At 44.5% G+C, this 22,022-nt stretch overlaps 4 protein-coding genes across 5 annotated transcripts in view; 1 reads left to right on the plus strand and 3 right to left on the minus strand.

Annotated features, from left to right (window-relative positions):
* Positions 1-373: 373 nt before the first annotated feature.
* LOC139663749 (5-hydroxytryptamine receptor 2A-like) lies at positions 374-890 on the minus strand. The gene is made up of 2 exons (XM_071542477.1): positions 766-890; positions 374-548 (listed from the first exon to the last, which is right to left on the minus strand). The coding sequence occupies exons 1-2, from the start codon at positions 880-882 to the stop codon at positions 393-395; spliced, it is 273 nt and encodes a 90-aa protein (XP_071398578.1). The 5' UTR covers positions 883-890; the 3' UTR covers positions 374-392.
* Positions 891-2,650: 1,760 nt separating this feature from the next.
* Positions 2,651-9,394, minus strand: ddx20 (DEAD (Asp-Glu-Ala-Asp) box polypeptide 20). The gene is made up of 11 exons (XM_071542508.1): positions 9,199-9,394; positions 8,474-8,568; positions 7,700-7,868; positions 7,480-7,594; positions 7,092-7,234; positions 6,524-6,662; positions 6,235-6,293; positions 5,960-6,042; positions 5,709-5,814; positions 4,678-4,779; positions 2,651-4,181 (listed from the first exon to the last, which is right to left on the minus strand). The coding sequence occupies exons 1-11, from the start codon at positions 9,392-9,394 to the stop codon at positions 2,923-2,925; spliced, it is 2,466 nt and encodes an 821-aa protein (XP_071398609.1). The 3' UTR covers positions 2,651-2,922.
* A 1,520-nt stretch (positions 9,395-10,914) lies between these two features.
* parapinopsina (parapinopsin a) lies at positions 10,915-12,668 on the plus strand. The gene is made up of 5 exons (XM_071542507.1): positions 10,915-11,254; positions 11,452-11,542; positions 11,653-11,890; positions 11,989-12,231; positions 12,528-12,668. The coding sequence occupies exons 1-5, from the start codon at positions 10,924-10,926 to the stop codon at positions 12,666-12,668; spliced, it is 1,044 nt and encodes a 347-aa protein (XP_071398608.1). The 5' UTR covers positions 10,915-10,923.
* A 1,245-nt stretch (positions 12,669-13,913) lies between these two features.
* LOC139663746 (cyclin-dependent kinase 17-like) overlaps positions 13,914-22,022 on the minus strand; it is a 37,152-nt gene continuing 29,043 nt past the window's right edge. Inside the window, exons 8-16 of one of the 2 annotated variants that reach the window (XM_071542473.1) lie at positions 21,816-21,878; positions 21,315-21,438; positions 21,039-21,159; positions 19,777-19,874; positions 19,543-19,648; positions 19,182-19,224; positions 18,927-19,017; positions 18,721-18,798; positions 13,914-16,843 (exon numbers count right to left, since the gene is read on the minus strand). In XM_071542473.1, the coding sequence (XP_071398574.1) occupies positions 16,806-16,843; positions 18,721-18,798; positions 18,927-19,017; positions 19,182-19,224; positions 19,543-19,648; positions 19,777-19,874; positions 21,039-21,159; positions 21,315-21,438; positions 21,816-21,878 (762 nt within the window). In that variant the 3' untranslated portion in view covers positions 13,914-16,805. Of the gene's footprint in view, positions 16,844-17,779; positions 17,884-18,720; positions 18,799-18,926; positions 19,018-19,181; positions 19,225-19,542; positions 19,649-19,776; positions 19,875-21,038; positions 21,160-21,314; positions 21,439-21,815; positions 21,879-22,022 lie in introns of those variants that run through there. The other variant, XM_071542472.1, reaches the window with a different exon arrangement.

A 22,022-nucleotide genomic window follows, 5' to 3' on the forward strand; every position in this document is an offset into this window, starting at 1 on the left:
TTGGACTTGAATAGGACTCGATTTCTCCAGGACTTGGTTTGGGTCTCAACCTATTTTTGGACTTGGTCTTGACTCAAACTCGACTGGACCTGGTCTTGGACTTGACATGGACTCGATTTGTCCAGGACTTGGTCTGGGTCTCGACCTATTTTTGGACTTGGTCTTGACTCAAACTCGACTGGACCTGGTCTAGGACTTGACATGGACTTGATTATAATGTTCCTGAGTACAGCCCTGCAAGCATGCGCATATGTGTGCAAGCATGCAGATATGCATGTCATTAAGTTAGAAGGGTTTTTACAATTCCTAAAATTACAGTCATTGCTCATTCAGAGCAGCAGTCCACCTGACCAAGTGTTCAGTCCAAGCAGGTGGCTGTAAGTGCGGAAACCTCAGGCCCTCAGTTTTACTGGACAGCCACGGATGGAGGACAGGATCTTGCTGAACTCGGAGCGGAACTGTCGGGTGACCATGGTGTAGATGAGCGGGTCCACTGCCGCCGGCACGCAGGTCAGCACCATGGCTGACGTCTCCAGCTCCATCAGAAACTGGGGGAAACACAGGGAGAGAGAGAGAGTGTGTGGGGTGTGGGGTGTGGGGAGTGGGGAGTGGGGATGGAGCTGGGCACAAAATACGCATTCAAAATTTTTCTGCATGAGAACTATCAGGCATTATTGTACTTTATGAAATACCTATGAAAAAGTATTGTTTTCATATAGTGAAATTATTGTATGCGCAATTGCACGCATTACACGTGACACTCACTCTGTCAGTTTCGTGCCACGAGATGATGTTCATCAGTAGAGTAACCACCATGGGCACCCAGAACAGCGTGAAAGCGATGATGATGTACCCGAAACGCTGGGCCAGTTTGCCCTCCATCCGTTTCTTCCCCCGCTCCCTGGCGCGGGGCGTCAGGAGACACACGGCCCCCACGATCTCTGGAGGTCGGCCCGGGACGCTTCCCGCGGAACTGTCCACACAGGAGGGACTGGCTTCAGCCACCAGGACCACCGTGCGCCGGGGAGGCTGCGGGCTGCCGGAGCCCACAGTCGGGAGAGAGGGGAGTGCGCGCGGCGGAGCTATCCGGCGTGCTGAAGCAGGGAGAGAGCTCCACACGTGTCCCGCCGCTGTCGCCCTCAGCTGGATTCCGCGGTCGAACACTTTTTTTCTATGCTGCCTTACAACTTTAAATATCCGCACGTAGTGAATAACAATCATAGTCAGCGACAATCCCCACACCGGCACCAACACGTACGCTCCAAACGGATCTGCGTACTGAGGATGCTCGTCCCGATGCCTCCAGATGTGCCGACGGCAGAGCATGTAAAACAGAGCCTGTTTGGACAGAGTGAGTGAGACAGCAGCCAAGACGAGCCCGCATGCCCAAATGGACAGGATCCAAAGACGAATCCGCGCTTTCCTCCTCTCGGTTTGGAAAGGGAAGGCGATGGCTTGGAAGCGCTCCACGCTGATGCTGACCAACGTGAGCAGCTGTACGCAGCTGCAGAGGGCATAGGTGAACTGCTGCAGGGTGCACAGAGACACCGACACCTGACTGTCCGTCTCATAATGAAGGAAAGAGAAGAGCAGCAGCGGTGTGTCCACGGAACACTTCAGGAGGTCACTGGCGGCCAGACTGACGAGCAGCGCGTTATTGCAAGTCTGAAGACTCTTGGTTCTGTACACAACCCAACACACCAACAAGTTCCCAGGTAAACCCAGGACAAAGGTTAAACTCAGCACGACGCAGTTGAACACGAGAAACACCGTGTCCACCTGGGTCTCGTTGTGCGCGTTTGTTTCGTTCCAAAAAGTGTCCAGATCCATAATTTCACCTGTGTTTCATGGCTCCTCTCCTGGTGAAGCCTTCAGTGGACAGCGCGTTTTGTGAAAACTGAGGGTTTTTTTCACACATCGTCGCAGACAAATATGCCTCTCTGGGAGACTGGCTTACAGTCCACGTCATTCTGGTCTGGTTGAGTGTGTGCATAAAAAGAACCATTCACCTGCGTGGGTGATGATGAATACGACCGGTAACATCAAGTGATCCTGTATATGCCATTCATCCTATTTTGTGCAATTCATAACCTCAGCGCTTCCTTTTAAAAAGAAGAGCTGAATGTCCTGTATATCAAGCACAAACCACGTCGGGGAAACTTGGCCTGGATGTCTAGACTAGCCTATGACGGCACAGATTGGTCAAATTAGTGGTTGAAGTGCGCCCCAGGTTTAAATTGATTTATTCAAGGATGTCTTCCAATTGTGCTCCCCAGTGCTGATTGGGCGAATGGTTAGGTAGTGGTTGATTAGCCTGTAATCAAGAGCATGTGGAGTGTTGTTTATGTCTGACCTTGCTGTGCCCTGCTGAGGAGATTGCTGAAATTACAGTTCTGTCCCTTTCTTCACATTCCCTTCTAGACACTGGTTTAGATTAATAGTGGATTAGTGGATTTGGATGCCCCCGCTCCCCTCCAATGTGTTCAAAGAAAAATGAATGAATGATGAATCGAGTATTTTCATGATTGGGAATGTATCTGAGCTTAACGTGATACAGTGAATCAATGCAGAGTCAATACAAGAAAGTCTCTCGCTTGTATATGTGGTGAGCCAGGAGAGACATCTATTTAAACAAAATGCAACATTATTTATTAGAAGGGTAATTGGTAAATTATACAGGACATGTTTTGAACTCACTGAATAACAACATACTTTTTAAGCCCTAAAAATCATAAGTGCCATTAGAAACAGTTGAGGAATAACTTCAGAGAATTAAAGCCCAAAAGTGCAAAACTTAGTTCTGTCCAATTTCATGTTTGCAGGCGATATTCAGACAAATCCCTTGGCTCCCCTTGCAAACACTGAGTTCTTGTTAGACAGACAGCATGATTGGAAATCTCAGCAGACAGTCCTATCGACCAGTCAGTGTTTCAGCAGTTCCTCAATGTAGACAGCATTCATACGATACGCTGCCATCCAGTTGTGGGCTACACTATAGTAGCTATGGTAACCGTGCTCTTGAAGAGGGGGTATGGAGGCGTAGTAATGATCCCAGGCTCTGTAGTAGGCTCTCCAGTAACTTTCAGTACTCCACTCCTCCTCCTCCTCCTCCTCCTCCTCTTCCTCTTCTTCCTCTGCTTCAATCATTTCCCTTTCCCTCTTTCGCTCCTTCCCTATCTTTTTGCTCTCCCTGCCAGTCTCTCCATTCATCTCCCTCCATGCATCTCTACCAGTCTGTGCTGGAACCCTCTGGTTGGTCTGCCTGCTCCGATTAACGCCTGGTGAAAATTCATTGTTCTCAGGCTGGGATAAAGCTCTTTCCTTTGGTGCAGGGGTTGTCTGGTGACACATTTCGGGAATAGAAGGAGCATGAGCTTTGGTTCTAGTGGGACCTGCCTTTGGTTTGGCCACGATGGATTTCTGCCTAGCTTCAGTCTGAGGCTGGGTGACGGCGACCGCTCTGTGTTCGCCTACTCTAGTCTGATCCAAGCCTCCCAGTGTCTTGTCATCCTGCTGGTTCTCCTCCATGTCAGAGTAGGAGCTCGAAGAACCAGAAGTTGACCTCGGACGTGAAAGGTCGGTGTTCCGACGTTCACCGTTTTGCATCCGTGCGAGAGTGTGACCTTCGTCATCGTGGAGTGTGAGAATCTCTCTATGTCCCTGCTGGAAGCCATTGTCCTCTCCTTGACCTTTGAACTGCCTGATGACCTCCACTGATCTCCCCAACCCTTTGGTGATGAAGTTCTGGAAGTCCAGCTCCGCCTCCTCAAAGGTCAGAAACCCTGACCTCTGACTCTTGAAGGAGCTAAGGGGCGGGATCTTCGGCAGGGCCTCCTGCAGCTCCTTACGAGAGGGAGCCAGAGAGGCCTCAGGATCACCTGCAGCCCGAGGAGCAGCAAGGAGCACATCCTTTGTGGGAGATACTTTTTTAGGATGCCTGTCACCCTTTAACACCGGCCTGGGTGCAGGGTGGCCCTTGGCTGGCTGGCTTGGTCTGCTGTCCTCTGGGTAAGCAGGATTGGGTTCCTGTTCCCTGGAGGAGGAGGAAGCAGGGACTTCAGTCTTGGCCCGTCTCTTCTTCTCTGTCCTGGAGAAGAGTGGGGGAACGGTGCCTGGGGCGGCAGCCTCAACGCTGACGTCCCAGTCACAGGTCTCCTCCATCAACCCAGGCTCTATGGGGGCTGAGAGGATAGAAGACAGGGTTTAGATAACAGTTACGAACACATACTCTAGATAGGGATTCCTTTTCTACATCAACATTAAATAAAAGGCTTTGTTTTAGTGAGAGGAAAAACATAACAAGAAAGGGAAATGCTGCACATGTTGCATGTAAAGATGAATACACCAAGCCCCTAGCAGAGATGTGGACTAGGGCTGCGACTAACGATTATTTTCATTATCGATTAAGCTATTGATAATTATTTTTGATTAATCAATTAATCATTTAGTCTATAAAATGTCAAAAATAATCACAAATGCTTATCAAATGGTGAAAAGCAAGCAAATCTTAGTATCTGTTACGTTGTAATTTTTCGGTATTTTTACTATATTTCTATATTATATTATACTAATATACATCATTTATCGATTGTCAAAATTCCAACCGATTAATTTTCTGTTGATCATCTAATCAATTAATCAACTAATCGTTTCAGCACTAATGTGGACAGGACTCACATGGCAATGCAGACAAACTCAGGCTGCACTTTTGAGCGATGGCCATCATCTTGTTCTCCTCCTCACCATGGCAACAGTAGGTCACCGCCAGCCCCTGAGTGCCTGCCAACAAAGCACACTCCTTATGAGAAGCCATTCATAACAGGCAAGAAGGGTGTGAAGAAGGGTGAGCGAGTTTTGTGCCCCGGGTTAGTGGGTACACACACAAGCGCACACACACACACACACACACACACACACAGTGTTCAAGCTAGATTTGAATTATATCTTGTTTCCCAGGCAACACACACTTTAAGTCAAGATAATTATTCTAATTAAATGGAGATGATTAGGAACCTATTGACCTTGCTAGTTGGGACAAACCTGCCAACACTCAAGAGGCTAAGAGCTAATCTTCCAAGAGGTGTTTAATGTGGACAGAAAGAGCAGACAATGCTTCTTGGTCAAGCAAATCAACTGTAATTTAGAACAAAATCACAAGTAGGAGAAACTGTTTTTAAGTAATGACACCAGGAGAAAGACCAAAACATTGCACATAGCTGTTAGCTATGTGACTTTTTCATGTGGCAACGGTGAGTTTTTTCTTAAATATTTTGAAAATAACATTTTGGAATGTAGCCATTAGCCAAAACAACAAAATCATCGAAGAGGCGTTGAGAACAATCCTCCGCTGAGTCAGGAAGAGATGAGCCTGAAGTCTCTCACACACACACACACACAGCTCACACATCCCCTGTTCCCAAGCGAAGCACTTTCTCTTCACTTTTAACTTGTTTACAGTAAGTAAAAATTGTGGCGAGGCTAGTAAAGCTTGTGTTTTAGGAGAAAAATGTTCATCTGAAAACAATGTCTGTTGTCCCCTTAATGTGAACCAAACAGAGTATGAAACTCGGACAGCCCCTCCCCCCGTCTGATGTCACCGGCCATTGGGCGATATGACGATGTATAAATGCTGGACGTCGAAACGACCCTAATTGCTGCTGCCTCTGATGTCATGCTGCCACGGTAACCAAACAGAAATAGAGACTAACCGAAGCGCCCGGCCCGTCCGATACGATGCATGTAGGTCTCCCAGTCCTGAGGCACATCCAGGTTTATCACCAGGTTCACTTTCTCTGCATCGATCCCCCTGGAAGTCTGAAAGAGAGGACAGGACACACAGAGAGAGGAAGACAAGGATCAAAGTATAGAAGCTGATAGTAAACAACAGTGGCTAGTGAAATGCTTGATGAAACGGATTTAGTAAGTACATAGAGGGTGATGCAAGATGTGTGTGTCTCACCAGGTCAGTGGAGATCAACACCCTGCACTGGTACTGCTTCAGTTTCGACATGGCCTCCAGTCTCTGGTCCTGACTCAGTCCACCTGTACACATCATCACAAATCCTCACATCATATCAGATCACATCAATTGAAACAAACTCTGCTTAGACAGCCACAAATATAAAAGATATGCTAAATCCCCGTAAGCCTCCTTTTACATAAGGGGAGAATCAACCCAACTCATGATATTCCACCCTTATACAAATACCACTGCTGTACTAAACCCCTTCTAACCTGAGATACAGACAGCAGGTAGGCCTTTGGAGGATAGGATGTCTGCTAGGTGCTGAGCCCTGTACACACACACACACACACACACACACACACACACACACAAACACATAGGGATTTAGGAAACAGTTCTTCAAACTACAAATTCAATTTTCATAGTTCACATGCATACTACAGTATGAATTCAATAGCACACAAAGAGCAGATTCCCAGTTAAAGATATATTTGTTCTCTGATGATTATCAAGAGCATTGTCACTTATAGAAGTTATGTATTAAACCAACAGTGTCACCTTGTGTGCAGGTTGGAGAACACCAGCGCTTGGTTGAATGGGACTTTACTGAACAGCTCCAGTAAGTGCAGCACCTTCTCCTCGAAAACCTTGTGAGGTAAAGCATGGGACTGCACCAGCTTGTAGTACTGCTTCAAACCTGGCAGGGGGCGCACAAGGACAACATAAACAAGAGAACCTTCATTCAGGCAGTGTTCAGCATATTCAGTCAGCATATTTTGATATATCAGGGCTTGTTTTCCTTCAGAAGAAGCTATTTGCTGCCATTCCCTTTTGTACAGTATGAAAAACAACTTACACAGAGTTGAAAATTGCCCGAGCTACACAATCCATCACAGTAAACATGAAGCCTTATTTGGTTTTGTCAGCATTTCTCTGTTTTATTGTTATTTCATTGTGCCTGAGTTGAGTGTTTTCATATCAGTGCACACGTTACATTACACTCTGCTTACTGTCAATCACCAGACAGCCACAGGAAGAAATGGAAGAGTCTCAAAATCTTATTCAGGTATTGTGTGGTAATGGTAATAATAGGACAATGACAGGCTGACTATGGAAAGGCCCTTACCTTTAAGTCCCGGGTCATTGGGATTGAGTCTGACAAAAGTGGGCTCTCGCATGTAGCGGGCAAGGTGCTGAGCAAGGGATTCTGGGTAGGTGGCAGAGAGCGCAAGCATCTGTTTGTTCACGGGCAGAGAGGAGAAGATCCAGCTGCAGAAGAGTGACAAGCAGGGAAGTGGGTGAACTTAAGAGTGTGTGATTTTGTGAGTGTGTACATGATTTGGAGTGTGTGTGATACTTCATTGATCTCTACAGGGTATCAAGGGCTTGAACCCAGGGCCTCCATTTGTAGAACAGCCTTTCTACTCACTCTGCCATCCTGCTGCTCTATCGTTTAATTTATTATATATCTGTCTGAATGTATGTATCAGTATGTTTGTGTCTGTCCATCTTACTTGATCTGTTCCTGGAAACTGCCCTCCTCCAGTAGCTTGTCTGCCTCATCCAGAACAAACAGCCTAATGCTGGCTGTGGACAACATCCCCAACTCAATAAGCTGCTTGATGCGACCTGCGGACATAACCAGGACAAGGAACATAGTTATAAAATACAATAACAGCATGGTTATGGTGGTGACTTCCCCCATTATTCCTGCATCAGTTTTTGGCCGCTGACCTGGTGAGCCCACAGCGATGTGGCACTTCTTCAGATGGGTTTTGTCCTGGCTCACGGGACGGCCGCCGATGAACACATGGCACTCCAGGCCCTCCATGGCACTGCCAATGGCCATCACGACTGAGTGGATCTGGACCGCTATCTCGCGTGTGGGAGCCAGCACTAGAACCTGCAGGAGAACAGAGGGAGGCTCTTGGTGAAGCAAGTGAGATGTCAATGACTGCTGATATTTTATTGGAGGCAGATTAAGAATGGAAAGGCATCAGGTAAGTATATTACCCAGCCAGTAAGACATTTAAGCTCATAACATTACAGTGTGTTAGAATACAGGCAGGTCCTAAAGTGGGTCAAGACGTAATGTCTCCTAAGTTACCTGATGTACCTCTCCTTTTTTCAATTGACATATTTGAAAATGAGCACTCAGTTTTGACTGAAAGGCTGACTCTCTGGTTCTCAACCTCATCAGATTAAGACCCCAAAAACAAAGTGATGCCTACTAAAGACCCTGGGCAAAAACCTGCCGAAGGGTGAACACCAAATGATGAATTTTACTTTCCCTTTTAAGGATATTTTACTTGATTAATTATTGGAAGATACAGGCTGCAAGTGATCATTATTTCACAAGAGAAGGGCATTCATCAGTAAGATTAAGAACATGGCAATGATTTTGTATATTAAAGATAGATTTGTTCATATTCCACAAATGATCTTGTAACGCCCTGGGCTGTCCCGACCCCCCCTCCGGTTTAGATCCACTGGACTAAACCAGCTCACCTGAGTTGTGGGATTCTCCAAGATCAGAGAGTCCAGTGCGATAGTGCAGAACACACATGTCTTCCCAGTACCAGACTTGGCTTGTACTATCAAATCTGAAATAACAGATGGGCATTAGTTAGAAAACGTCTAAACTTTTAAGCCCAAAGACTTCCAGTGCTTTCATATGCTGGCTAACCTATGGCACTAGTGTGGCAGCACAAGTCTTGAATTGTGCAGTAACACTTAGTGATTTATTATCACAAATACTGGAAGCGTCACAAATAATGTTAGGTTACCTAATATTTGATAATTTAAATCAGCCAACTCTACAGCTAAGGGCTGGAATATAGGCTACCGTTTGCACACACCCACCCACCCCCACACACACACATTTGTGCCGTTTTTCCCCCAATATACAGTGACAAAAACAAAACCACCAGCCTAATAGTGGTTTTCTCTGTGAATCATTCCACTGAGGGGGAAAATTTATCCACTGATCTTTCTCATCGCTGTGTAGCCTGACAGGAGGGACACACAACATATTTTCATATCGATACTAGTAACAGCACAGGACAGAACATGATTCTGGCATCTGTTCACCGACACAGCATAATATATAAATACATAGGCCCTTATAGACTGCAGATCTACTCAATCACCCTGTTTTTTTCTGCTAGACACATACTCTCTCATACTCAAACACACACACACGCGTGCAGTAGCACACAGCTCGCTGGACGCACCGAGTCCGCAGCGGCCCAGCGGAATAGCTTTGAGCTGGATCGGGGAGGGTTTCTGAAACCCCGAGGAGGACAGTCCCTCCAGCACGGCCTGGGACAGCAGCAGCGAGCTGAAGTCGATCCCCTCCGACAACAGCACATCGTCGGTCCGCTTGCGCGTTTCGATGTCGTGGGCAGCTTTCCTTATGGAGGCAGCCATGTTGACTGGAGTGTTTACCGATCAGTCTCAAGCTGCCGCTCAAAGAGCTTTGATAGTACTGCCGCAAAATATCTCTTTACCGCCACCTAGTGACTGGGAGGGCATTTCATCTGCATGGACGAGGAGGAGGGGTATATTGGATCGACTGGAGTTTGAAATATTGCAATTTAGAATTTCCAGTGAACAGTTAAAACTCAATATTTATGTTGGACATCGTTTGCCATGCATTTTTAGTCTTATTTGAGCACGCAGTGTATTTTACCCAGTGATGGGGTAAATAAAAAGGTGGTGAACATAAGGCAAACATCCAAAATATACAACAAAATAATATTCTATTTTCAGAAAAACATTTATGGTCACACTTTACTTGGATTTGAAAACCAGTCTATAGATAATCAATGTCTGGGTTTAGGTCTGGATTAATTTTAGGGTTAGGGTTAGGGTTAGGCCCTAGGCCAAGATCAGGGTTAGGGTTACATAGTCTGTAGCGATGCAACAAAGCCAAAAGACACTTTGTTGAAATTCTATTTTTTGATAGTTGAATATCAACATTGGACTATCCAAAATATCTAAAATGTTACCACATTTATTTCTGGCTTTTAGACCCTATCTTCACATACTTTACAGTGTTTTTTGATATGACCACGATAGCCTATATTTAATTGGTTTGATTTGACTAAGACTACGATATGTACTCTGAGTTTCTCCCAGACATTGTCGATTAAGTGCAGAAACCATCTTGTCTCCACCTTCAGTTGACAGTATTTATACTCAGGTGCTTAAAATTTATTTTTAATGATTCAGCAACAAATATAAATAGACTAGAATAGAATTAGAATAGAATAGGATTTAAAGTAGGCTACTTGTTACTACTACTTGCTACTTGAAAGTGCTGTGACTTGACAAGAGAGAGCAGCTTTCCAAACTGCAGGTCTCAGATCAGTCACAGATCTTATTATTATTATCTTATTATTATTAGATATTATTATTACTACAGCTGCCCATTACTCATGGGCAGCTGTAGACCCAGCAATCAAGGAAAGTGCAGACTTTTAGGATATTAAACAGAATGATTGTCTCCACAATCCGGATCTAAGGATTTGGTTTTCGAGAATTAAATGTCATGGTGTAGAGCCCCTCTCCTCTGATTAGGCTTATTAAGAGGGTCCCATCCTCATCTCTCCTTTTGAGCTGCACTAGAATAGCAGTCATGCTGCATCTGTAGAAAGCAGCTCCTTATGGTCTCTGCTTGCTCCAGTTTGCTGCTTCTTGCATCAGGTGGTGATATTGTTGGATTACCAAATGGTCTTTTTGACTCATCTTACTGTTTTTTTGGGGGGGGGTTTTCACATTTTGTGCACATTCTGTCACGACCTGTTGACATTTTGGACTTGAGTTGGATTTCTTTTGAACTTAGGTTGCAACTGGACTGCTGAAACTTTATCTTCGCATCAGGAAGCAGTTTGTGTTCTCAGCAAGCCTGCAAGGAAATAATCCCTCACCTAATCTTCCCATCTACACTGAGCAAAATGGACCACCTCAGCCTCCATGGAAACTCTTCAACATCTCACAGTTCAGTCAACACGGCCCCCCTGTCTCAGACCGGCTACACAATACTGGCCGTTATCATGGGTGTGTTCTCAGTGGCGGGGATCATCCTCAATGTCCTGGTGGTCGTGGTGACAGTGAGGCACAGACAGCTGAGGCAGCCGCTCAGCTACGCCCTGGTCAACCTCGCCATATGTGACCTGGGTTGCGCTGTGTTCGGAGGTCTGCCCACCACTGTGACCAGTGCCATGGGACACTTCAGCCTGGGACGCCTGGGCTGCGTGCTGGAGGGCTTTGCCGTATCTTTCTTCGGTGAGTCAGTTCAGAGCCAGCCTGCACTGTTTTTTCACCCAAATAAATAGTTTGCATGTGAAAGTGTTATTTTCAACTTGATATGATTTAATTTGTGTGTTTTTATTCAGTTATTCAGTGCAAAGCTCAGTGGCGGCGCATTTTTCAAAGACTGAGAGTGGGCTTGGTCTGACATCATCCCCTCCTCCCTCCCCCAGGTATAGCAAGTCTGTGTTCAGTGGCAGTAATTGCTGTCGAACGCTATATAGTGGTGTGTTGTCCCATGGGTGCCGTCCTGTTCCAGACCAGGTAGGTGTCACAGAGATGTTCACATTCACCTGGTACCTTTATACTGTGTACAAAGATTGATATGTGACCCACCGGCTGCATCCTCATGTTGATCTCTCTGTCCTCCCCAGGCATGCAGTGGGTGGAGTGGTGCTGTCCTGGGTGTGGTCGTTTGTGTGGAACACTCCGCCTCTGTTTGGCTGGGGAAGTTTTGAGCTGGAGGGCGTCCAGACCTCCTGCGCCCCTAACTGGTACAGCCGGGATGTGGGGAACATGTCCTATATCATCATTTACTTCCTCCTCTGCTTCGCCATGCCCTTCTCCATCATCATGGTCTCCTACTTGCGTCTCTTAGGGACGCTGCGACAGGTGGGTGCTGATGTAGGCCTGCATCGGTTAGGGGGTACAGTGTGAAGGATAGCTTGGATACATTTTGCTTGTATTTTGGTTCTGTGCATGTCCTATAGGTGACCAAGCTGCAGGTGTCTGAGGCTGGCAGCACAAACCGTATGGAGGTGCAGGTGGCGCGCATGGTGGTGGTGATGGTGCTGGCCTTCCTGGTGACCTGGTTGCCCTATGCAGCCATGGCCCTCGCTGTCATCATCGACCCAAGTCTATATATTGACCCCCTCATCGCTACCATACCTGTTTACTTGGCCAAAAGCAGCACTGTCTACAACCCCATCATATATATACTGATGAACAGACAGGTAATCCTTCATCACGCACATGTATATTCACACACATACAAGCAAAGACAAGCAAATAAATTCACAAACATATAAATATAAATATTAAGTAATAGTCTGCATGCTTTAACACATATAAAAGCTTCCATGTAGATAATATTGTGTCACCGTATTCACCAAGTGTGAAATACTCCTCTCTCTCTCTCTCTCTCTCTCTCTCTCTCTCTCTCTCTCTCTCTCTCTCTCTCTCTCTCTCTCTCTCTCTCTCTCTCTCTCTCTCTCTCTCTCTCTCTCTCTCTCTCTCTGTGTGTCTCTAGTTCCGGGACTATGCTGTTCCCACTGTCCTGTGTGGGTGGAACCCGTGGGCTTCAGAGCCTCAAGTCTTTGAGATGGAAACCACCGTCTCTTCTCTCAACAAGAGCCAAAAAGTCTCACCTAAAGAGCTTATGAAAGAATAACATTGTATATGTATCCCTATGGTGTCCCTCCCTATATGTATCCCCCTTTATACCTGACATGCATCCTGGGTGATTCGAATGTAATCTGATAGACCAAAGACACATAAACGCATAAAATCCAGGTATAAACGCACCCAAGAAGCACTGAAGATTCAGTCATCTATTTCTGGAGGTGGTCAGAGATGAATTTGACCACATTAACATATAGACACAGTCTGGATAAGAGACGCATATTAATGTCAGGTATGAAGAAGGCCGTAGAGATTCTGTACAATCCCATAGATAGAAATGGAGGCAACCAGAAAGAAAGGGAAGGCATCATACACTATAATATGAGACTTCCCATTAATGGCAGTGTTCAAATGTTGATTGTCTGAAACTGTCATAACTTTTCATGTATTCTGACAATTAACACAACAGCTTTATCTTGTCCTCTGTCACATAATTTGTTGATGATGTATAATTCTCTCTGAATACGCGATGAGGATTGTGGGAGTTGTGTGAAAATTGAATTCATTGTTTTAGATTAAAAAATACATTTTCACAATAATACAACTCCTACTTTCTTTTAATTGCATACTGCTTAAAGAGCAGACATGGTTTGTTGAAAATATTTTTTGACAATTATAAATATTAATTAATGATGAGATTGATGTGTTTGTGGTATTTTTAAGTGTTTATGATTATCCTTGAAACCTCTCTAATGTCAGAAATTAATCTCCCTTTCATGAGGGAGATTTACATCAGTGGTTGGATTACTTAGGTTAAGTAGCTTACATATAAGCTATAAGAGAACACACACACACACACACACACACACACACTTGAGGGACAGAGCCAAAACAACATTTCTAATTGCAGATGTATGTTACAAATTATATCAAACATTTCTGAATTCCAGTTTGAGTTAAATATCAGACAGATGTGAGCGCAATTTTTCTTTTAGCAGAACAGAATTTTGTTTTTGTGTGTAGTACATTTTTAGTCCCATCATGATTTGTTTCAGCTAGATGCCGTATAGCAGGAAATTCAGATAACCATCATTTAAGTAAAAATTTAGCTCCTCCTTAAGGATTTGCAGCGATCGGCTGTTGAAATCTCTTTGGCATAGCCCTGTAGTAATGATGGCCGTCCGGCATTTAAACATATACCACAGTGTAGTTAATCACACTTCATAGCAATATAATTTCAAAGGATTTAATGACAAGAAATAAGTAATCACATGATTTTTATTTTTTATTAGGTGTACACAACCCTTTTGCTTTCCAAGGTCTGTGCTCAAACATGGTACACACCCCTCACACACAAACAAGCCTTTGTCATCTTCTTATGAGCTTTATGGCTTTCATTGGTAAAAATCAAAATAATCAGTATGTTTTATTCCTTTGCGCCTCGACACCACACTCCAGCCTTTTGGATCCAGCATGTTAAACAGCACAGAAAACCTTTCGCGTCATTTTGGTCAAGTCTCACAGTTTGATCATTCACAGTCATTTTCCCCACTCTAAATGAACACAATTTCAATCATAATCATCCTATTACCTTGGCTTTTTATTGATTACAGAAATATTGCTATGACTTTCATTAAAGAAAAGAAAAAAGCCAGAATGTGAATAGCTGTATCAAACCTGTACACTTTTGTATATACAGAGTGAGGGATCTATGTACATGCTACATACTGTCACACTCTGGGTAAATAAGTAGTCCTTCTGACAGACACAGACTTGGGACCACTTCACCCTCCAAATCCATTTGGCGGGAAAAGTGACCGCAGGCCAGTGTCTGAGGAACTGGAAACTCCATTTTACACCTACTAGCCATGTCATAGATACAGTACATGTTGACATGTCAACTGATTGGTGTGTGAAACAGTTGTGTGATTGAGCACCTGGTACTTGGTTCTTTAACAATGCTTTGGTCCTGTTGTTTCTGGCAGCCTGTAACAATAACAGCATGAAACAACAGTGTGTAGGAGTGCTTTAAGTGGTGCTAAATATCCACAGACTGTAGTGCCCGGTTACACAGGCTAAACAGATGTTTTTGCTGTACTGTACCTTGGTTGAAGATTCAACGTTTAGTCAAATTGTCTGGTCCCAACACTGGCAGCACATACACTTTGTTGTCAAAGAAAGTTGATTACTATGTTGTCATTGTCTTCACTTTATTCGATGAACAGTCCCCGGACGTTGTTAGTTCTCATCCCAGCGACGATGAAGACCCACTATGGGGTAATATGGTGTTTGGAGTAAGAGTCATGTGATAAGGATCGTTCCATATCAGATTTTTTCTCTTCCAGTGTGCCCATATCCGGCAGCAGCTATTTCACATACCAACTGAAAACATCTGTGTGCTTACTACACAAACATGCTTAATTAAAGAGATGACAAAGAAAGACATGGGTAAGGTGTCTCTGAACAGCAACGTTATGCTCAAATTAACAGAGAATGACTAACATACAAGACTGACGTTTCGATTCTGTAAATTATCATTATTATTCTTCACATACAGTCTGAACCAGCTTCGCAAAGGGACTCAACCATGCTCAACACACTCGGCTCTAGCAGGGGGGGGAGACATACGAGACCTGCTGTACCTCACAGCATCCACAAATCTACACTACCAATTAGTCCTGAGCTCAAGGAATGTGCAACACGTCCCCAGTCAGTCGCCAGCTGCTCCCGCCACGGGAACACAGAAAAGACTGAAAGAACGGCATCCTGGGATATCATTGCTTCTGACAAGTAAAAAGTATGATCATATATACAGATTAAAAAAAAAAAAAAAAAAAGAGTAAAAATATATGCATGTGGGGAGAGGGGGAGGGAAGGGTCGTCGGTAGTGGACTACTCATGATCTAAAGAGGTAAAATCAGGTGCAAAGAGAACATTTCAACGTCAACACTTGTACATCAATGCTACGGCACACGACAAATCAAGACAACTTCTGAGTCAAGGCAAAAGAGGAAGGGGGTGTCTGAGAATGAGCAGGTGAGTTTTTGTACACTTCCTTTATACCTCTCCGACCTGTAAGGTTGCCCTCCTCACGTACTGAACCAGGAGCATCTTGCGGCGTAGTGTTCTTTACAGCATGTGAGCATGTGACGGATGTAGTTATTGTCTATTCTTGGCTTGTGAATTGCAGAGTGTACTTGGTGTACGTGGTGGAGAAGCGGCCAATTCCATCAGTGAAATTAAGTTTCATTTTTCCTACGGTTAGCTCTTTTTCGTTCTAACATCTAGTGTGTACTTTGCATCCTACTCTGCCTGAGTGACTGATGAGGTAAAGTAATGACAGCAACCTGACCTCTACTGGACAATAAGGTGCTAAAGTTTATCTCTGTAAACTCCAATGATCTACACACCCTAACGTTCAAGTGAACCAATAGTGTGTGTGTGTATTTGAGAGAGAGAGAGAGAGAGAGAGAGAGAGAGAGAGAGAGGAAGAGAGTGTCTGTTTTTAATGATCATGTAATAAAGGGTCAAGAGGCTAGGCAAGGGTTTAGGGTTGAGGTGCAATATTCAGAGTTTGGATTCAGGCTGAGGCGTGTTATGAAAAAGCAGAGTTCTACAGCTCAGTCTCTTATGTACAACAACAGTCCGATAAAGAAAAAGGACAAGAGAGAGCGAGAGCACTCCTCCCTCTCTCCTTCCTTTTTAAAAACATGCCCACTTTTTCACTCCTAGGGGCACTAGCTCCCTTCTTCCTCACAGCTCACTGATACAGCAAGTTCTGTTCAAACCAACCATCCTAAGCGCCGCCCTCTTCTGGACAGCAGTAGTAGTAGCAGCAAAGGAGAATCTCTTCCTCTCCCTCCTTTCTTCCATCCTCCTCTTCACGCTCTTCTCTTGTGTTTTTTTTTTCTGTCTTTAGTGTTGAGTTGCTTTTGTTTTCTCAAGTACGAATTCTTCAGTCTTAGTTCTGTGTGGTTTTGTTTCCATTCTGCAGTGTGTGTGTCTGTGTGTGTGTGTGTGTTTTCTCTCCTTCAACGTGCATGTGTCAGGGTGTATGTGTGTGTGTGTGTGTGTGTGTGTGTGTGTGTGTCTCCTTCAGTGTGTGTGTGGCAGGGTCAGTGAATGTATGTCTGACAGGACGGCTCCATGTGTCGCTGTCCTCCTCACCTCAGCGCCCCCGCCAGCACTAAAACAACACACTCTGCCTCCTGCTCTTCCCCTGGGCTGAGAGAGAGAGAGAGAGAGAGAGAGAGAGAGAGAGAGAGAGAAGGAGAGAGAAGGAGAGAGAGAGAGAGATGACAAAATGGTTTGGATTTGATGGACACACACACACACACACACACACCACCAGATTCCACTCCATGCCAACAACAAACCATATAGTATCACAATGGCCAAGACCCAAACAATATGATCATATGTTTCTATATGATACTGTTAGGTAACCTCATGTCAAAAACCTAAACCATACTTACCAGTAGCTGTAACACTCAAAACTGTGCAGTAAAACACACACTCATATTCATGCTAAGAAATAGAAAAAATGCAACACACACACACTACACCAAACCCATGTAGACTCACACTTACAGACTCAACAAAAAGGCTACATCTCCCGCTGGAGAAACCTGAACAGAACTGCAAATAAAGAGAATCAAAATGACTCCCCATTCTCTACTGCCCATCACATCCTTCCCAGGATCTGATGAGCATATCCCTGAAAAAACACGAGAGCGGCTTGCTTCCCTCAAAGAAAAAGAGGATTAAGTAAAGTGAAAGCTGAGATGATGCATGTTGGATGCAGCGGGGCTTGAGATGCGAGGGGAAGGTGAAATGCGAGAAATGAAAAAGAAAATGGAGAAAATAACAACAAAAAGGACCGAAGGATACGAGCATAAAGACGTTAAGAAATATTAAGAAATATGTTGTTGTGGTTCGGGGAGTGCAAGTGGAGAAAAGAGAGATGGAACAGCATTCAAACCAGTTCAGCAAGAGGAGAGGAGAGCCATACACAAAGTTGGATGGCAACAAGACAAAGCACAGATGGACAGAAGAAAAGAGGCAATGTGAAAGGGAAAAAGGTAGAAACAAGAGAGGGAGAACTGAATAGAAGAAAGAGAGAATGAAAGAGACCGTATTTACCAGAATGGTAGGGGCCACTCAGCCTGTGGAAGGGGAGGAGAGATTGTGACTCTGAGCCCTGGGATTGGCTGCTTCTCTCTGGAAGTACTGCGAGGGGGCGGAGCCTAGCTTATGGGCCATCGCTTTTTAGGGTTGGGGAGGGGTTGAGGGGTTTGGGGGTGGAGGGGGGGGGGGGGGTCGAGGTGTTATGGAGGAGTTGGAGTAGGGCACACAACAAGGAAGATAGATAGAAAGGATTAGGGAAAAGATGGACATAGAGGAAAAGAGAGCATGGGTACCGAGAGAGAAAGAAAGAGAAGGGACAGTTTCATCAGAACATGATAAGAGAAGCAGTGGAAGAGGCAAGGAAGAGAAAAAGAAGACACACACACAGACTGAGACAGTGATAGAGACAGAGTCATTGGAGTAAATCTGAGCAGATGTCAAGTATGCACAGTGAATGTACAGTAGCCTGGTTCAGACAAAAGTAGAACTCTTCAGCAACATCTCTTCAACCACATACTGCTTTGTTCCATTTGTTTGGTTATCAATGGATACATAAGGGAAAGTAAGACCACCTAAGACTTCTTCATGCATCTCTGAATATCCAATTGTATAATTACATCTGAATTATGACATTAAAACTACTAAATGTAAGAGAGGTTACAGTAGAGTGAATTTCAATAGCTTCTGTAAATATTGGGGGTTGGTGGAGTATGAACCAGGCGTAGCTTTGGTGATTGACTGGGACACTGTGACTGTGTGTGACATGTATGATCACACAGTGGCATGAGACACAACAGAAAGCACACTGTTAGACAGAGAGAAAGAGAAAGGCAAATAGAGAAAGAGAGAAGGGCAGAGAGATAGAGAAAGGAAGAGGATAGGGAGCAAGACCTACGCATTGGAGCAAAGGCACTTTTTTTATTCTCACTCATTACCCTCTTTTCCCCCCGCTTCTCCTATCTTGGAGGACTCACCTGTCTCTGGGTAGACTGAGGACCTTTTCCCTGGGTCTCTCTGGAGCTGGATGTCCTTTACTGAGAAGATGGATGCAGCTGAAAGCATAGGAGGTTGGTGAGACTGGGTGTGTACTGTATCTGTATGTGTATGTGTGTGTGTGTGTGTGTGTGTGTGTGTGTGTGTGTGTGTGTGTGAATCTGCTTGTATGAAGGAATGTACTCACTGTCAGCCAGTGTTTGAACCTGATCCCCAAGACTTCTGAAATATGGGTGTCTGAGAGCCTCCTCGGCTGAAACACGCTTCTTAGCCTCAAACTAGAGAGAGAGAGCGAGAGAGAGAGAGAGAGAGAGACACAGAGAGAGAAGGGGAGAAGGGGTAGAGAAACAGAGAGATGGGAGTTATTTTTGTCCCCATGCAAAAGGTGAACAAATGATCTCATTATTATTCGCTATTATCTGTATACAGCAATGTTCTTTACCTGTAGAAGCAATGAGAGCAAGTCATGGCCATCATTGTCTATCCTGTGTGACAGAGAGAGAGCGAGAGAGAGAGAGAGAGAGAGAGAGAGAGCAAGAGAGAGAGAGAGAGAGAGAGAGAGAGAGAGAATTGGGTGTCATGTCAGTCGAATGCTGACCCTTGCCATATAGAGCAGTCTAGTGTTCCTGCCATCTCAACAGAGGCGGAAATGCTTGACTACAGTTCCTATTGAAAATCAATCCTGCATCTTCTCTTATTACTTGTAACAGTCTCACAGTCACTTAATCTATACACACATGCCTACGCCTGTCCACGCACACACACACACACACACACACACACACACACACAAATCTACACACCTGGGTGCGTGGTTGACAAGTGGCTCCGCATGGTATCGGGGGAAATTGTATGTCTTAAACTCTTCACTGGTGGTGATGCCTGGCCAAGTCTCGTCTGTAGGAGTGCCTGTTGGGAGGGAAAGAGGGTCAGTCAGCATATATAAGTGTACACACACACACACACACACACACACACACACACAAGAATGCATATGCTATCAAATACACATCCAAACTCCTCTGGTGTTGTCTCACCAAGGATGCGGAATATGAGGTGGAGCTCATCCTCCACAGTCGATCCAGGGAAGAGAGGTCTGCCTGTGATCATTTCATAAAAGATACAGCCCACACCCCTGGACACAGAGACGAGAACAGTAGAAAAACAGTCAGAATACTTCATACTGAACAGTTGATCACACACACTATCATATGTCCCTCGCGATGAAGTCGGGGGAGGGACAATATGTACATATATTTAGCCACGGTCAGTCCATCTGTCCATCACACACAATATCTCGGATACCACTGATCGGATTTTGCCAGCTTCAAAATTACATTGTCCTAAGGGGGGTGCTACAACATTTGTTTAATTGTCTGTATGTCATGCCTAATATCTCGAATGCCGCTTATCGGATTTTCAGGGAATGAGGGAATGATGCCTCTCATTGTTCTATTCTGGCATTTTTTAAAATTGCACTGATTGGCCTCAGGGGGGCGCTACAACATTTCTTTATTTGTTAGATTTTGCCTAAACTTAGGGGTATGATGCATCTCAGCACTGTGTTCTCACACTTTCAAAATTACACTGATCAGTCCATGGGGGGGGCCACTACATTATTTGTTCGCTCATCCATGTGTCACACACAATATTTCAGACACCATTGATCCAATTTTGACAAAACCTTGGGAAATGATGCATCTGACCTTTTGGCCAAAGGAGGAACTACAATTACAGCTCAAAACAAGGTGACATATTTGCTACTGATTGGCCCTTCATCATTGTGAGCCACGACATGTTTACTGTTGCCTTGTTGAGACTATGCTGTAGGACTATGTTGGGCTATGCTAAGCTCCCAGCCCAGTCCTCTTCCCCAAGTCTATAGACACAGCAGAGAGAAGGTATGTGCGTCACAGCTAGGTGACACAGCTACATTTGAGTGGTGAGCGAGGACTAAGCACTGTCACATCCTGAAACCACTGGTGACAGGAAGCAGAGAAGTACAACCGCACCCCCAGGCAAAATGGATATGGGCAGATAGTGCATCGGCTAAGAGCACACTGTTGCTGTGCGAGCGAATGTACACACGGGAAGAAATGCACTAAGCAAAACATAAAGGGAAGCTTGGGGGATTGTGAGAAGTGCATTAGACAAAGACAAAAAAAGAGAGAGGGAACAAAGGAAGACTGAGCAACAGAGAGCTGTGGCTGAGAGAGAAGTAGTGCACGCACACATACCAGTGTTTTTCACTGGTATGTGTGTGTGTGTGTTTACTGTAGATATATGCGTGTGTGCTCACCACATGTCAATGGGTGTAGAGTACTCAGTGGAGCCCAGTAGCACATCTGGTGGCCGGTACCATAATGTCACTACTTCGTTGGAGTAGGTCTTAGTAGGGACAGACTTGGCTCGGGCCAAACCTTATTTCAAACACAGAAAGTGACAGTAAATTAAGCAAATCTTGACACATTTATTTTAGTTTTTGTGTTTAACATCTGAAAATTCGCTGGCAAACCACTACATGAAATTTCAAGACAATAAACAAGACTGATGCTAGTAAAACCAAAGTAAGTACCAAAGTCTGCCAGTTTGAGCTCTCCCTTTTCATTGATGAGCAGGTTCTGGGGTTTGAGGTCTCTGTGGAGGACCTTCCTCCTGTGGCAGTAGGCTAGACCCCGCAATAACTGGAATAAGAAGATCTACAGGAGAGGAGAGGAGAGGAGAGGAGAGGACTCATTACAGCATTTCTCATTGTTACAGGCTTACTATTACTTTAATGAGTAACAAAGTAATTTATTGTTACATCTGAAAAGTGGATGGCATAATTACTGCCATTTTATCCAAGAAACACAAGTTTACTTTCAGATTCATATTTGTACTGGAATGTTAAACGCATATTTCAAAAGCCAAGCTGCCGGACAATTTTATGCCATAGTCTAAAGTCTAAATCAAGAAAAGGTGGCAGCTGTAACCTCAACTCACATAGATTTCAATTTGAATTATCATATTGAATAGTAATTCTTCCATTACTGCAGAATTTTCTTCAATACAGACCAAATGTATTCCTCTGACTTACCTTGACATTGTGAACACTCATGATGCTCCCGCAGTCATCCATGTACTGCTTCAGATCTTTTTCCTGATGAGACAGAAAGAAAGAAAGAAAGAAAGAAAGAAAGAAAGAAATGGAGAAGTGGAAGACAAAGGGAACAGATTATCATAACAATTATAGGCTACTGCAGTATAAATATTTAAACTAGATAAATATACCCTTTAAAATCAC

The sequence above is a fragment of the Centroberyx affinis genome, unplaced genomic scaffold, assembly GCF_046629955.1.
Source record: "Centroberyx affinis isolate AG114_WGS23_722 - 3 ecotype Tasmania unplaced genomic scaffold, CSIRO-AGI_Caff_v1 ptg004114l_1, whole genome shotgun sequence".
NCBI lineage: Eukaryota > Metazoa > Chordata > Actinopteri > Beryciformes > Berycidae > Centroberyx > Centroberyx affinis.